General features: G+C 45.3%; 1 protein-coding gene across 7 annotated transcripts in view; it reads right to left on the bottom strand.

Moving 5' to 3' along the window:
• ADGRG1 (adhesion G protein-coupled receptor G1) overlaps positions 1–14,071 on the bottom strand; it is a 40,096-nt gene that overhangs the window by 8,218 nt on the left and 17,807 nt on the right. For all 7 annotated transcript variants that reach the window (XM_081017019.1, XM_081017014.1, XM_081017017.1 and 4 more), the window contains 10 exons: positions 11,208–11,405; positions 9,576–10,028; positions 8,047–8,185; positions 5,975–6,122; positions 5,303–5,446; positions 3,102–3,227; positions 2,055–2,100; positions 1,234–1,337; positions 1,014–1,132; positions 91–359 (listed from right to left, as the gene is read on the bottom strand). In XM_081017019.1, the coding sequence (XP_080873145.1) occupies positions 91–359; positions 1,014–1,132; positions 1,234–1,337; positions 2,055–2,100; positions 3,102–3,227; positions 5,303–5,446; positions 5,975–6,122; positions 8,047–8,185; positions 9,576–10,028; positions 11,208–11,247 (1,588 nt within the window). In that variant the 5' untranslated portion in view covers positions 11,248–11,405. The remainder of the gene's footprint in view (positions 1–90; positions 360–1,013; positions 1,133–1,233; positions 1,338–2,054; positions 2,101–3,101; positions 3,228–5,302; positions 5,447–5,974; positions 6,123–8,046; positions 8,186–9,575; positions 10,029–11,207; positions 11,406–14,071) is intronic.

Raw genomic sequence — 14,071 nt, 5'->3', positions numbered from 1 at the left:
AGCCCAGCTTCCTAATGGACCTAGTCACAAACTTCTTTGGCTATGTCCACAAGAGACCTGCACCACTCCCAGCGACCCCTGGCCACTCACCCCAGCCCACCAGGCAAAGCTTAAGGAGCATGTGCTTGATGTTGGAATTGAAGACTCTGATCACAAGGAGGTACAGGCTGTAGCCCTCGATACCCATCCAGGTCAGGCAGGCCAGCACCCCAAAATGCAGAAACATGGCGCCAGATTTGCAAGCTACGTCACCACCGATAGGGGCCAGAGGCACTGCGATGAGGAAGCTCATGTCGAGGAGGAAGATGGCCCAGAGGAGGTTCATATGAACGTAGACAATGTTGTCCCCTTGCTTTCTCCTGGGGAGGAGAGAGAGTGTGATATTTCTTTCCCAGTTGTGTGTGGGATCCCCACCCAAAGCTTCAGTCAAACCATACACTAAGTCTCCCAGGATATGGCTTCAATCAATGTTTTGATAATCAGTGCCTTACTCTTTCTCAATACAAGCCACACATGTCTGTCATATGCACACCTGGCTTCAGCAGTCCATAGGCTTTTCTCCATGGTGTTCCCCTCCACAGATGTGGCAGCTGGTGGCCAGAATAAGACTGCCATAAGCTAGGTATTCCCAAGGAAAGACCTACTCGCCTTTTCCTGGGATACTCCTCTTCCATGCTTCTATTTTGGTGTAGTAAAAAACACAACCGAGCTCACTAGTGAGACAATGGCCTGGCTCGCACATAACACAAAGCCATGGTTCCTTGAACTATGGGGCTGTTGGGAGTTGCAGTGCAAAACATCTGGAGGGCACCAGGTTGTGGAAGCCTGTTCTGACTTTTCACCTTCACTGCATCTCTCCTCCACCCTCTGTTGATTATTCTTGCCCCCACCCCTCAGTCCATGATTTCCTTTTGGATCTCCTTCTAGGATCTAGCAAGTCTTCCTCCTGGGCTGTCTCCCCAATCCCCTAGGACTTCTGCCATATTTGAAGCAATTTTTTGGTTCTGCCTTACTTTGTGCAGAGGAAGAAGAAGATGGTGAAGAACGATGCCACGGCCGAAACAATACACCCAATGTAAGTGATCAAGGTCAGGTAGACCTGGTGGCTGCGGTCGATTTCTGGGGAGGACATCTGAAGGTGGAAGGAGATAGTTTAAAAAGGACAGAGAATGGGGGGTGGGGCAGGAAAATCTTTGCACAGGTCTACCTGGCATGGGAGCCACCAGTACTCACCATTAACACAGCAAAAAAGGTGAGATGGTCACAGCGGCAGATGGTTCGGTCCGCTCGTTGTTCTGCTTCACAGCCAGACGAATTCCACTTGCCTGGGTGGCCAGCTAGGGGTGAAAAGGAGAAGCCTCACTGCAGGTGAGTGTCCCCATGTAAAGGAAGTGAGCAAGGCTATACATTGCAAGGGGTTGAGCTAGAGGACCCTTTGGGTCATTTACAACTCTACAGTTCTATGGTTCTACAACATATACAGTGTGGGAGAGGTCTGTTGGGTTCTACTAATCCAGACAGAAAGTTCTCTGCACCTGTAAGATTCAGTCGGCCTTTACTAGGGACCGAGGGTTTTGTGAGCAGGACCGCTGTCCTGTGGAACTCGTGACAGTGGAGGCTTCCCAGGAATCGTCCCTGCCTGCTCCTAGATGTCTCCCAAGAAGTTTTTTTATTCAGGCAGGCCTCTGAAACTTGAACTGCTTTTGTCCCAACCTGTTTCCAACCAAGAGGTATGTCCAGAACTGTGACTCATGCCGAAACTCCAGACAGTGATAATTCATACATGCTGCCAACGTACATCATTTCAGGTGGAAAAAGGGCCCCTCCAATTTTTAACACAGAGAAAAGTCTGCTTCAGCTCTCAGAAATTTGGGGAACTCTGGTGCAAATAGTCCGTCCTTAATGTGGGCTACTGCAGGGGGAGGGTGTGTTTTGCACACCTGGTTTCGCATGCTCTCAAGGAGCAACCAAATACTGTACAGGGAATGTGGAAGGAGGTCTCAGGGGAATTCCTTCCAAGCATCTCACCCACCCCAGCTACTGTAGGAACTTACCTTCAGAGCCAGTGTCCCAGAACACACACTGGGGAGTCACGTTCGCCTGAAAGAACAAATACCAGAGGGTGAATTTAACACAGGTGATTTAATTTAAAAGCCAAAACAGGGAAACATGGCTGTTAAGTGAGATATCCCTACAGCTTTCTCACAACTACACATTCTCTTAAATATACTTCCACCCAGTGAAGCAGAGATAGAAAGACAGGAGCAATATACTTTGGGAAACAGGCAGTAAGAGCATCTGCTTTGCATGCAGAAAGTCTTAGTTTCAATCCCCCATGGGAAGTTTTTAATGTTTGATATTTTATTGTGTTTTTAATATTCTGTTGGGAGCTGCCCAGAGTGGCTGGGGAAACCCAGCCAGATGAGCAACATTATCATCATCATCATCATCATCATCTCCAGGTGGGGTTGGGAGAGACTCCTGCCTGAAAACATAAATAGCTGCTGCCAGTCAGTGTAGGAAACACTGAGCTAAATAGATCAATGATCTAACTCAGTATAAGGCAGCCCCCTATGTTCCTAGTGATAGCAACCTCAGTTCTGTATGCAACCTTATGGAAGCAAATGGCAAAATCTGCACAGGAGGCAGGAATTGGCAGGTTACAGAAGTGCAGAAGGATTTCACAGAATCAAAGAGTTGGGAGGGACCAATCTAGTCCAACTCCCTACATTGCAGTTTTTGCAAGAGTGCAAGAAATGTTTAGGGTGAGGAGTAAAAATAGCTCTGTGAGGACTGGGCATGCTTAGTGGGCTTAGTGGGAATCCTGACTGTAGAGAGGAGATTGGAAAATAGGGGTTCGGTTCCAAGAACAAGCATCCATAGAATAATTTCAGCACAGGAAGTTGTCACTTGGTGGTGTTTCTCTCTTTGAAAAAGTGACCAGGCCAAGATTTTCAGAAGGTTCCACATGCAATGCTAAAACCTGAGTTGTAAATTCATACTGGAAAACAGCCGAGCTTTAGGGAGAATTTAGCCACATCAGAAGGGACACCAGCAGATGCCGTGATCTTCTGAGTGGAATGAAGGTTTTCAGGGCCTACCGGAAGACTGTTGTGCCAGAAAGTGAGTGCCACCCGCTCCTCTCTGAGCAGGCCATGGACTGAAGTGTTCCAGATGGAGAGGCCAATCACTTTCCCACCCAGGATCTGGTCAGAAGAACTTTGGTCCTGCAGGAAATAAAGATCAGAGAATTTGAGACCACCCAAGTCACCTCATTTTTACAGCCCATTTGTGTAGTCTGTGCATACCAAGGCATTCCAAAGTCCACCTGCATGTCTCTCCTCTTGGGGCAGTATTGCTTCATGAAACCTGGTTCTGCCCAACCTTCCCTCCATGTGGACCTGATCCTGCCTGTACACAGTCACCACCATCACATGCAGAATTTGAGTCTCTTTCTCCCAACAGCAGCAGAACCCAAGAACTTCATGCCACGACCTGAGCTTGTCGGAATGCAGCTGATGTTTCAGCAAGTGTGGAATTTATCCCTGGCTTGGAAGACGTTTCAGTTGATGCCCTAAAGGAGGAAGCTAACTGCTCAGTTTTCAGTTAAGTGATGCTTTATTGGCAGGACCAGTCTGTTCCCTTGTAGTCTGGAGCTTCCTGTGCTCCATATTTCATCCAGGAGCATACAAGTTGGACCCAAGGGAAATCAGCCGGGGATGGGGCCTAGAGACTTCAAGGCAAGCAGGACATGTTTCTGGCTACAGTTCCTGGCTAGTGAGGAGAATCCCAAATTGGACAACATGCTATTAGTTCAGTGCAGTGCAACAGTAAAAAAAAGACTAGAAAGCAACAAAGTAGCCGTGAACTTGTCCGTGATAGCTTGCAGGTTTGTGTGGTCTTGCTAAGCCATAGACTGGCTTACTGTGTTGCGCAAATCAGGTCACAGAAACCTTATATGCAACATATTTAGCCCTATCAACCATTAGGCAACAGATTTTCAGCCTACTGTTCAAAAAAGAGAAACTGGAGAATGTCTATATTCCCCCTAGGGGAATTATACAGTGAATACTATAATACCTGGTGAAAAAAATCACTCTCTGCCTGTCCCTGGCCACAAGTGCATAAACAGCCACTTAAAAGTACTCCAGCATATCCTCCCTCTCAACATATTATTATTATTATTTGTTATTATTTATTAAATTTGTTAGTCATTTTATCAAGCCCAAGACAACCCAAAGCGACTTACAACCAACCAAGCAGAACGAAAGCCCACATAGATAAGCATGGGCATCATGCAGAATCTCAAAGCAGCAACTGCTTTCCTTGTCGCACCAGCAGATAATTTGCAAAAGTAATCTGGAGGGCCAGGATGAGATATAACAGAACAAGAAGGGGGTGAAATTTCATTGTGTTCCACGCCAACCCCCATCTCTGAGCAGTGAGAGACTCCTAGGGTTCCAGGCACTTACCCAGCTTTGGTTTCCTTTGAGTGAGGGTTGGTTGAGATTTGTGGTGCCTTTAGGATATATGAAGTGCTTTTTTTTCTAGAAAAATAGGTGCCGGTACTCACCATGAAGTTGTTACAGTAAGTGCCACACTTTTTAACAACAACAACAACAAAAAGAGAGGTGCCGGTACTGTGTACCCTTGAGTACCTTCTGGAAAAAAAAGCACTGGATATATGGTTTATTTACACATATATACAACCTGAGCCTAAGATGGAGGTGTATTTACACCCTAAGAGAATTTGCTTCTCCCTTCGTTACTGCCTTGGATGCAAGCACAAATCAAGCATGGGTCTGTGTCCAGCTCCTCAGCCTGCTTTCTTGCTGCTCAGCTCTCGCACAACTACCCTGGTTTCTAAGTACCAGGCAGCTGAGGGGAAAGGCCCACCCATTTGCCCTTTGGCACAAGGTGACTTCATCTGTTGTGCTCATCATGGTGTTTAAGCAGTCAGCTACGGCCATTGTCTTACAGTTTCCTAGAGAAAGGGGCTGGTTTAGCAGGCTTGTTCCCATACTGTCTACCCTCACAGAAACCAAAGAATTGGAAGGCATTCAGGGCATCATACAGACTGATTCCCCACCCCACCCCAAAAAGAAACCCTATAGTTTAAAGATGCCACCATCTAGTTCACGAAAGACCTCAATAAGTTGGGCAGGGATTGTTTTGCCAAATGGTGCTGAAACATCTGGTGCTCTTGCTGCAGAAACTCATCCCTGAAGGAGCTTCACATCTCTGTGCCTGATAGGTGAGTTTCCTCGGAGGACGTACCCGCAGCCTCTCTGCACATCCTTACCTGAAAGAGGGTGGAGCTTGAAACCACCAGCAGCACTGCCCTCGGTGTGGCAGGCCTGCGCCCGAGTTTGGGTTTTGCAAGGACGACTTTGTCCAGGACCGCTTTAGGCAGCATCACTTCAAAGCCACGAACCTCTTTGTCCTCCTGCAAAAAGAAAATAAAATACTTTGTAGAAGAGGAAAAGGGGGTGGTCCAGTTCCATTTGGGTTTCTCTCAGCTTCTCATTTTCCCAGCTTTAAGTTCTGTTCTCCACCTTTCAATTTGCAATTTTAAAAAATCATAATGAAAACTAATCAGAATTTTAGTGCTAATTTATCCCGATGTACATGTTTGTATGTGTTTTTGCTTAATGTGAACTTATTGCAAAGCAATTTCCGCAATATGTTGGTGTGTGCTATTTTCACTAAGACAGACATTTTTATGAACACTTTGTCCTGGTATATGCACTTTTGTACACATTACTTGACAAAAATTGGAAAAGTGTGGGCTGTGAAGGATGGCTGCCTTTCGGTTTTCATGCTGCGTCAGAAAATGTGAATGAGGTAAGTTTGGTGTTAACGGAACTGAATTTCTCCCCTACAGAGAAGGAAACTTCTTGCAATGGGGAGGTAAGGATGGAGCAATAATTTGTATGGCAGGTAATTTTAAATGGTCCTTTCTCCCTTTACTCACCTCCAGCTTGGGTCCAAAAGTTATATTCTGATGACTCAAGGACTGGAAATTCCAGACGCTTGCATGTAGCAGTGCTCCCTTCCCAAAAGTCTTGTTCTTCCCTTGGAATTCTGTTTCTCCCAACTCTGACTCCAAACGCTGGAGCAACCTGTCGGGAAAAGGTTAACTGAGTATGGCTGGAGATACCAGGGTCCACACAGCTACTTCCTGGGTAACTGTATGTGCCAAGGAAAGAAGCTGATACAACTTGGTCATTTATTAGCCTTCAAGTATGTTTGGTATTGTGGACTTTTGCTTTTAGAACAAATTTGCTTCCAAGAAGCCTTGTCAGAGGCTGCTGTCAAATAATCACAGGCTATTTTTCTGAATGTCTGCATTTTGATTAATATTCAGCTAATATTTGGTATCAGTGAATGAAAGCTGGTAAGGTATGGTTTCGATATTTGCATAATGGCATGCGACACTGTTTCAGAATTGACTGTACCCGCTAGGAAGCATGGAACTGTATTGAGTCACTGATATGTTTCATAGTTGGCAAGCCACAATATTCAGAGTATCTGGACATAGTCAGGATCTGCGCATGCAGAAGGTCCCCAGGTTCAGTCTTTGGCTCCTTTAGATAGGTGAAAAACCCATATAGGAAACCCAGCCGTCACCAAGCTGGTCAGGGATGATGGGGGCTGTAGTCCAAAACACTTGGACAGCGCCAGATTAGTGAAGGTAAACATAAACATAAGCAATATTGAACAAGATGACGCAGCAGTAGAGAGCAGACTGCCTATGCAATGCTGGCACATTTCCAATATTTGCAGGTGCTACTTTGAGGTCTGGTTGTAATATTGCTACATCACACCTGTTGCTCACTGAGCCTGCAGGTGCAGGGAGCCCATGCCAGATCAGACCCTGCCAGGGAGTAGGGGGCAGTAACCTTTTTCCATACTGAACAAATCACAGTCTGGGGCCTTGCACTTGCTACGCGTATCAGATGAAAAGCTCCAAGGTAAAGCTGTGCTTCCAGTGTAAACAGTGGGTGAGGGGCATCTGATGAAGATCATGGGAAAGGTGGGACACAGCTACAGTGACCAGCTGGAAAAGTGTGCTGAGCTGGGGAAGTGGGATTTACTCAAAGTGGATCTCTGCATCCGGTGGCAAACACACATCTTGGAATCCAGTCTTCACCAATTCTCCCTGCAAAGCAGCTGGGCGTAAGGAGAAGAGGGACCATTCCTGAAGAGGAGCAGCAGGTGGAGATTGCTTAGCCTCTTCCTGCACCTGGAATTCCCAGGTGTACATCTTCTATGTTGGGGATGGAGAGGGAGAGGGAGCCACAGTGAGCAACAGGAGTGACAGGTGGATATTTCCTGCCCAGGTCTGTTTTGGATGCCTTCGTGCAGAGTTTGATGTCCCCAAGATTTATTATTTTTTGAAAAAATACATTTTTTTGGGAAAGTATTGGAACTGCATTTTTCTACATGTGTATTTGTGTAGGCATTTTAACCTAAAAATACACATTTTGTGAATTTTCAGAAATGAGCATTGGTATCACAACATTTGGAGATGTGCAAAAGCTAAGAAGAATGGCATTTTCTCTGTGTACTCCAGAAGTGTGAATCAGGGTCTGCTTGCTTAAAAATGCAGACAATACAAAGCCTCCTCAAGTGTGGGAAGAGTAACACAGACACACACGTACACTTCCTGTGGCTTGTACACATTGTTCCCCCACCACCCCCACTTTGCCACAGAGAAGCGGTAGCGGGGATTCACAGAGTCACACAGAATTTTTTTTATAGTTGCACCTGACAGGAGTAGATGATAACAGGTTTCTAGACGGTTGCATTTCCCAGGGGCTGAGCTGCGAAGTTTATTGCTGGGTTGACACTGCGAATAATCTGACACTGTTGTTTTATATTATTTTGTATTTTATGGCTATTGTGTGGTGTATGTATGTTACATTGTTTATTATGCTGCGGCACTGTAAACTGCCCTGGAGCTTTTTGACAAAGGATGGCATACAGATTTCTTAAATAAATAGTTCACCAGCAGAAAGTGTTGACTGGCTCATGAATACTTACTCAAATGGGTTTGGCCGAAGGCCGTTCCTGCCACTCTTGCCAAGCTTCCCGCCTTTTTCCAGGGTCTTCAGCTTTTCTTCTACGCTCCTAACTTTTCCTTCCATATCACATACTCGAACAGGTGTCTTTCCTTGATCACCTGTCCCATAATCAAACACAAAAAGGAAGCAAAAAAGGAACAGTCTCATTAGGGATTATATTCCAGGCTACAGGACTCCTTACTCATGCTATGAAAGGAGCAGAAAAGGCACAGATTCAGCATCCAGATAAACTCAGGTTTAGTTTTTTAAAAATAAGGTCCTAGCTTATCGTTCATAATCGTAAACATATGTCCAGAAACATAACCTGTACCTCACAAACTCTCAGGAGCTGGCAAAGGGGTCCAAGAAGGTTTCCAGTTGTCAAGGGAGGCAGGGCCTCCACAGAATAGCTGGTTTCTCTGGATAATTGGGAATGGTTACTTACTTTGGGGGAAGGGCGTGTGAATTTTCTTTTTGCAGTGCATATAGCCCTGGTTATAGTAGCTCATTAGACAGCTTTGATCATTGTGTGTCTTAAGACAAACCTCCGCCGCCACTTCTCCTTGGTTAACAAACTCATCATTTTGTCCTATTTGGTTAGCTTCTTCCCCTTCCACTTCCTGCCATAGGACTGCTCGATGCACGTCCCTGCACATGCACCCCCACCTCTTTCCTCCTCTCTCCCCCCTCTAGGTACATACAACAGCCCACCACCTGCCCTCAGCGTTTGTTCCACGCACAGGTCTGGTATACCCAGAGGAGAAGCCACTGGACCATGAGATGATAGAGGGAGTGGAGGGGGGAGGAATTTGAATTAGGGGAAATGAGTACTTCCACCTATGATTCCCCATATAAGATCTTTCAGGGCTCCATGCCCTCCTGCCCTCCAGACATGGATGGGTTAGCTTATAGCCAAGGCTTTGGCAAAGCGAGGAATTGGTGAACAGGTGGCTCTATGAAATATGGCTATATAACCCAGCTTGCTTATTGGTGGGTTCCTCCAGATGGCTGGTTTATTCAGCATTCACCCCAATTTGATTATACAAAGCTTATGTGACAGTGAGACTTTATCTGGTCTTCACTGAGCATTCTCATTTGTTCATGATGCAGTTATTCGACAATGAGCATTCATCCTGAATTCATCCCAATTTGCTTGTAAGGCTGTTTATAAGTTTCTCAGTTAATCACCCCTTCATTCCTCACTTTTCAATGAATTACTTTCCAAACAACAACAAAATTGTTGTTGTTTTCTTAAGTGGCTTGTTACACTAGGGATAATCCACTTTAACTGTGCAAACCTGAAGTTCCAATACTTGGAATCCCTCCCAGAAAATACTGACAGTCTGGAGACACCAGGAAATTTTCAGCTGCACACCAGCTTGTGGCCCACTGTGCTCTGGGCTGCAAAGTTGGTTTTCTGGGGAGGGGGTGCTGCCACACAAGAATGGCCCTGGGCCTGCTGGACCTTTGGGTTCCATAATTACATCTTCTAAAAAGAAGCAAGCTTACCTATGAAGTAGAAATGATATGCAGACATGTCCGGAAGGGATGTGTTGTGGACACCCCTATTAAAGGCATAGGAGACCCTATAAAGCACATTGGGGCCATGCTGAGAAGAATTTTCAGTTGTAATGGGACAGTACAGGGTATATGCCTGGCTAGTCAGGCTGAAATTCGTTTGGGACTTCCCATAGGTGATCGTCAAAAGACTGTCATGCTGAAACCAGTGCAAACAGATGCGATAAGGCCCCAATTGTTGTGGCAGAGGACACTCCTTGGATCCTGTAAAACGTCCACACTGAATTTCTGGACTGAAAGGTGCTCTTAGGATCAGTTTCTCTGCACTGTTTACAATGCTGATGCCGTCGCTCTGGATTTCATAGCTTATATTGCTTTTCTTTGTTTGATTCCTGGTTGCACAAAACTGGAAGTCTCCTTCATCGCCGCTGATCCCACAAATACCTGCATCACAGACATCCCCCAAACAACACAAGACATTGTATCAGGACATGAGAAAAACACCCAGAAGTATTTGCACTGACTGTATTATTAAAACAGAAGTCCTAGGTTATATAGGAATGTGGAAGGGATTAGGGCTGGGCAATATATCCATTTATCATCCAAAACCAGTTTGAAGTCCATATTGTGACATCAGTTTCATAATTTTTGACCTGGCAGCTTATCATGAATCATGATGTGTATGTATGCTATGCAAAAATCACAATGTGGGAAAGACTGTGAAGCCAGTCAATGCTTCTACATCCTTATTCCAGACATCATGATATATCAGTATATTGCAATGTTTAGCCAGTGACATATGATGATGCTGAAAGCCAGATATCGACCAGCCCTACAAGGGATTCTTAGGGCTCATCCACACTTAGCTTCTCCCCAGCACTTTCTAGGTATAAGTCCATGATTTAAAGTGCCACGTCCAAGTGTTTTGTTGTTTGCTCCACAAAAACCACTCTTTGACGCTGAATTGGAACAAACAGCAATTCGGGTTTTCTGTGGAATGCTGTTTGCTCAGATTCATCAGTAAAGAGTGGGTTTTTATGGGGAAAGCGCCATGGGTGGGGTGGGGGTGGGGACACTTGGCACTTTCAAACACAGACCTGTGCCTAGAAACACAGCACAAAAGGAAGTCTGGATAAGCCCTCGGTTACATCAACCAGTAGCACTCTGTAGAGGACCTTCTGCATTAGCAATTTAGGACACTTCCGGATGACCTGTTTATCGAGCCTTCATCCCGATTTCTTTGCACCAAGTTTGTGGGGAGGTTAGAAAATGTCAGATTTTTTTCCAGCATTCCTTCTGATTTTTATTAAAGAAAAGGTTATATGATGTTGCATTAAGCACTTTCCAGTGCATTTCCTGATCACAAAAAAACTCACATCTGATTTGGTGGAGGGAGCAAGTTTGTTGCCCCAGAGTCCCTTATCTATTTTTAACTGACACAACCTGAATTTGCTGGGATGTGATTGAACCCCCCACCTCCAAAATAGCAGCATTGGAAGAAGCCTCAGAATCCCAGGAGGAACCCTGACACAAGGTGGTAAATGCAGGGAACCATTTTACTGTGAAGACAGGGGGTGCGGCCTGATTTTTCCATGAATAGTGGTAACAAGACATATACATTACCTTGGGACTGGAAGAGGAGAGGCAACAAGAAGAACAGCATTCTGAGCGATTCTGAAGAGCTTATTTCACAGTCAAGGTCTTACAACGACAGAGGGCTCCCCTCAAGCTTCTCCATGCGGCCCCATGAACACTCTTGTCTTCCTCAGCCCAGCTGGAAGTGCCAGCAATCGTGGTAGTTAAAAACTCATTGTCCCGAGTCTGCAAAGGGAAGGGAACATTGTAAAGAGTTCTGGGTTCTGGAATTACCTACAGTTCTGGAATTACCTACACCCTTTTAAAATGATGCTCTTGGTAGCTTCACTGGCACAATCTGCAGTTAAGTGCTTTCAATCCCCACTGACACTGGGTGCTTAACGTTTCCATGGAAGCAGGGGTGTGTGGCACTATAATATAGATGCGTGTTTAATGCATGCAGAGGGTTAATTTTATGAACTGACCCTGAAATCCTAAACATGTCACCACAGAAATGGGATCCACTGAGTTCCACAGGGCTTTTCCTCAGGTACACCAACTTTCCTCTCACTGAACCTCAACACAACTTTGCTTCTGAGGAGGCATATAAAGAATTACGCTGTCAGTATAGTTTAGCCTTCCCCAACCCAGTTCCCTCCAGATGTTTTGGACTACAACCCCCATCAGCCTCAGCTAGCACAGCTGTGCTGGGTGGGGGTTACTGGGAGCTGTAGTTCAAAACATCTGGAAATTACCAGGTTGGAGATTCTGGCACAGTTCCATACTGCTCCCAGGGGCTCCCTTCAGTTCATAGGGCTGGAGGCTCCTCAACTCTGCTCCATCAGGGCAGTCCTTCTCATGCTGAGAACCTCAGACTGAGGGATGCATCCAAGAGGTGAGTTTTTCCCTTCCAAAAACACACTTCAGCTTCTTTCATAACATGTCAACCATGCCCAGTCTTGGAATAACTTGGAACCAGGAGCCCACGTTTCAACTCCCCACCCACTGTCAAAGGGCATCCTTCCATTAGTCCCACCAGACACCAGCAGTAAGTTTACGGAAGCTGTAGGCAGCTTTTACAAATAAATAGAAATCTGTCTGGTTCCAGTCTGAGTCAACCATGCAGACTGTGCATGGAATGACAACATCAGTGCAATGGGAACGAGATTTGTACACTGTTCCTTGGGGCTGCCTCCCCCTCCCATTCTGGCCCCACAATCTCCACCCTGACCCCGTTTGCAATGCACACAGGTGTGATCAAAGACTCTATGGCTTCCTGGGGTGCAAATATACAGCAGTGGTTAACATGCTGAGAGTTAAGGTGGACAGATCTGTCAAACCAGCTTTCGTGCAGTTGCTTATGTTTCCAACCTCAAATTCAGCTCTCTACATTTCTGCAGCAGTTTGTGCTTTTTAAAGCCCTAAACAGCCTTGGCCTGGTATACCTGAAGAAGTGTCACCACCCCCATCGTTCAGCCCGGACACTGAGGTCCAGCGCCAAGGGCCTTCTGCGAAAAGTGAGGTTACAGGAAACCAGGCAGAGGGCCTTCTTGGTAGTGGCACCCGCCCTGTGGAACGCCCTCCCAACAGATGTCAATGAAATAAACAACTACCTAACTTTTAGAAAACATCTGAAGGCAGCTCTGTTTAGGGAAGTTTTTAATATTTGATCTATTTATCGTGTTTTTAATATTCTATTGGGAGCCGCCCAGAGTGGCTGGGCAATAAATATGATGTTGTTGTTGTTGTTGTTGTTATAAAAAATAAGTCTTCACAAAAGTTTGTCAGCATCTTACATCACATTTCTCCTAAAATTGATTTTTATATACAGTTTTGCCTAATATAATGCATCAATACATGCATTCTCGTACACACTTTTGGCTGGAGGCCTGTGCCACAAAATTCAAAGAAGTGCAAATATGAAACATTGCAGTGTTTTGGTTTCTGAATTGTTTCAGGAAGTGCAAATTAGGTAGATTCACATTAAAATGCAAATCCAAACCAAATCCACCCCCATCTGAGATTAAGATTCAGCTCCTTGCTGGCAAGCTTCCAGTTTCCTGTGGGAATCAACCAAAGGGGATGTGCAGGTCTGGGAAATGTTATGTAACCAAAGGTTGAGCCATCCCAAGGTTTACAGATTATGTCACAGAAGATAACTAAAGCAAAAATGTGTACCCAGTTTGATGGGAAACGTGATGTTTCAATTTGACACTCGGAGAAAACACACATTCCCTGAAATAAACAAACAACTGCATTCAGTAGTACTAGACTTCCAGCACAGGTTTGTAACAGTGCGGACGAATGTTTGCATGAGGTGTGTGATGTCCTCTGTTCTCTAACCTTCCCTTTCACCCAGTCTTTGCCCCCCCCCCCCGGTGCTAGCATGGGAATTTAAATTGGTGCAAGAGTTTGGATCCACTCGATTCTTTCTATTTATTCACCACATATCTTGGATGTGTGACCATCTCACACTGTGTCCATGCATCAAGAAGTACGTCATGTGCAAATATGCTCACTAAGGAGTTGATGAAACCATTCCATAAGGATTATTCTGCATGTAATTGTCAACAACCGGGAGAAAAGCTTTCATAATTTCTTGACAGATATTCAGAAGAAGGATGCTTTAGAGATGGAGGATGAAGCCACAAGAATCCCTCTCTGTATTATCTGTGTCTGTTGGACTGCAACAGCTTTGGTTTCTTGAGATCGCTGGTAGGGAATCATAGAATTATGGAGTTGAAAACGTCCCCCAAGGGCCATTAAGTCCAACCCCCTGCACATCATAAAGCAATCTGGCTGGATTGCTTTCTCATTCATTAAGGCCAAGATAACTTCGTCAGAATAATAAACTCCTTGCAATACTGACTTGATGAGAAACAGGGGCATTGTTCAATACAGCTACCTTCAAA

Source organism: Podarcis pityusensis (assembly GCF_964106645.2).
Source record: "Podarcis pityusensis genome assembly, chromosome: 8".
Taxonomy (NCBI): Eukaryota; Metazoa; Chordata; class Lepidosauria; order Squamata; family Lacertidae; genus Podarcis; species Podarcis pityusensis.
Note: the sequence above shows the minus strand (reverse complement) of the source record. Positions and strands in the feature narration are given on the sequence as shown.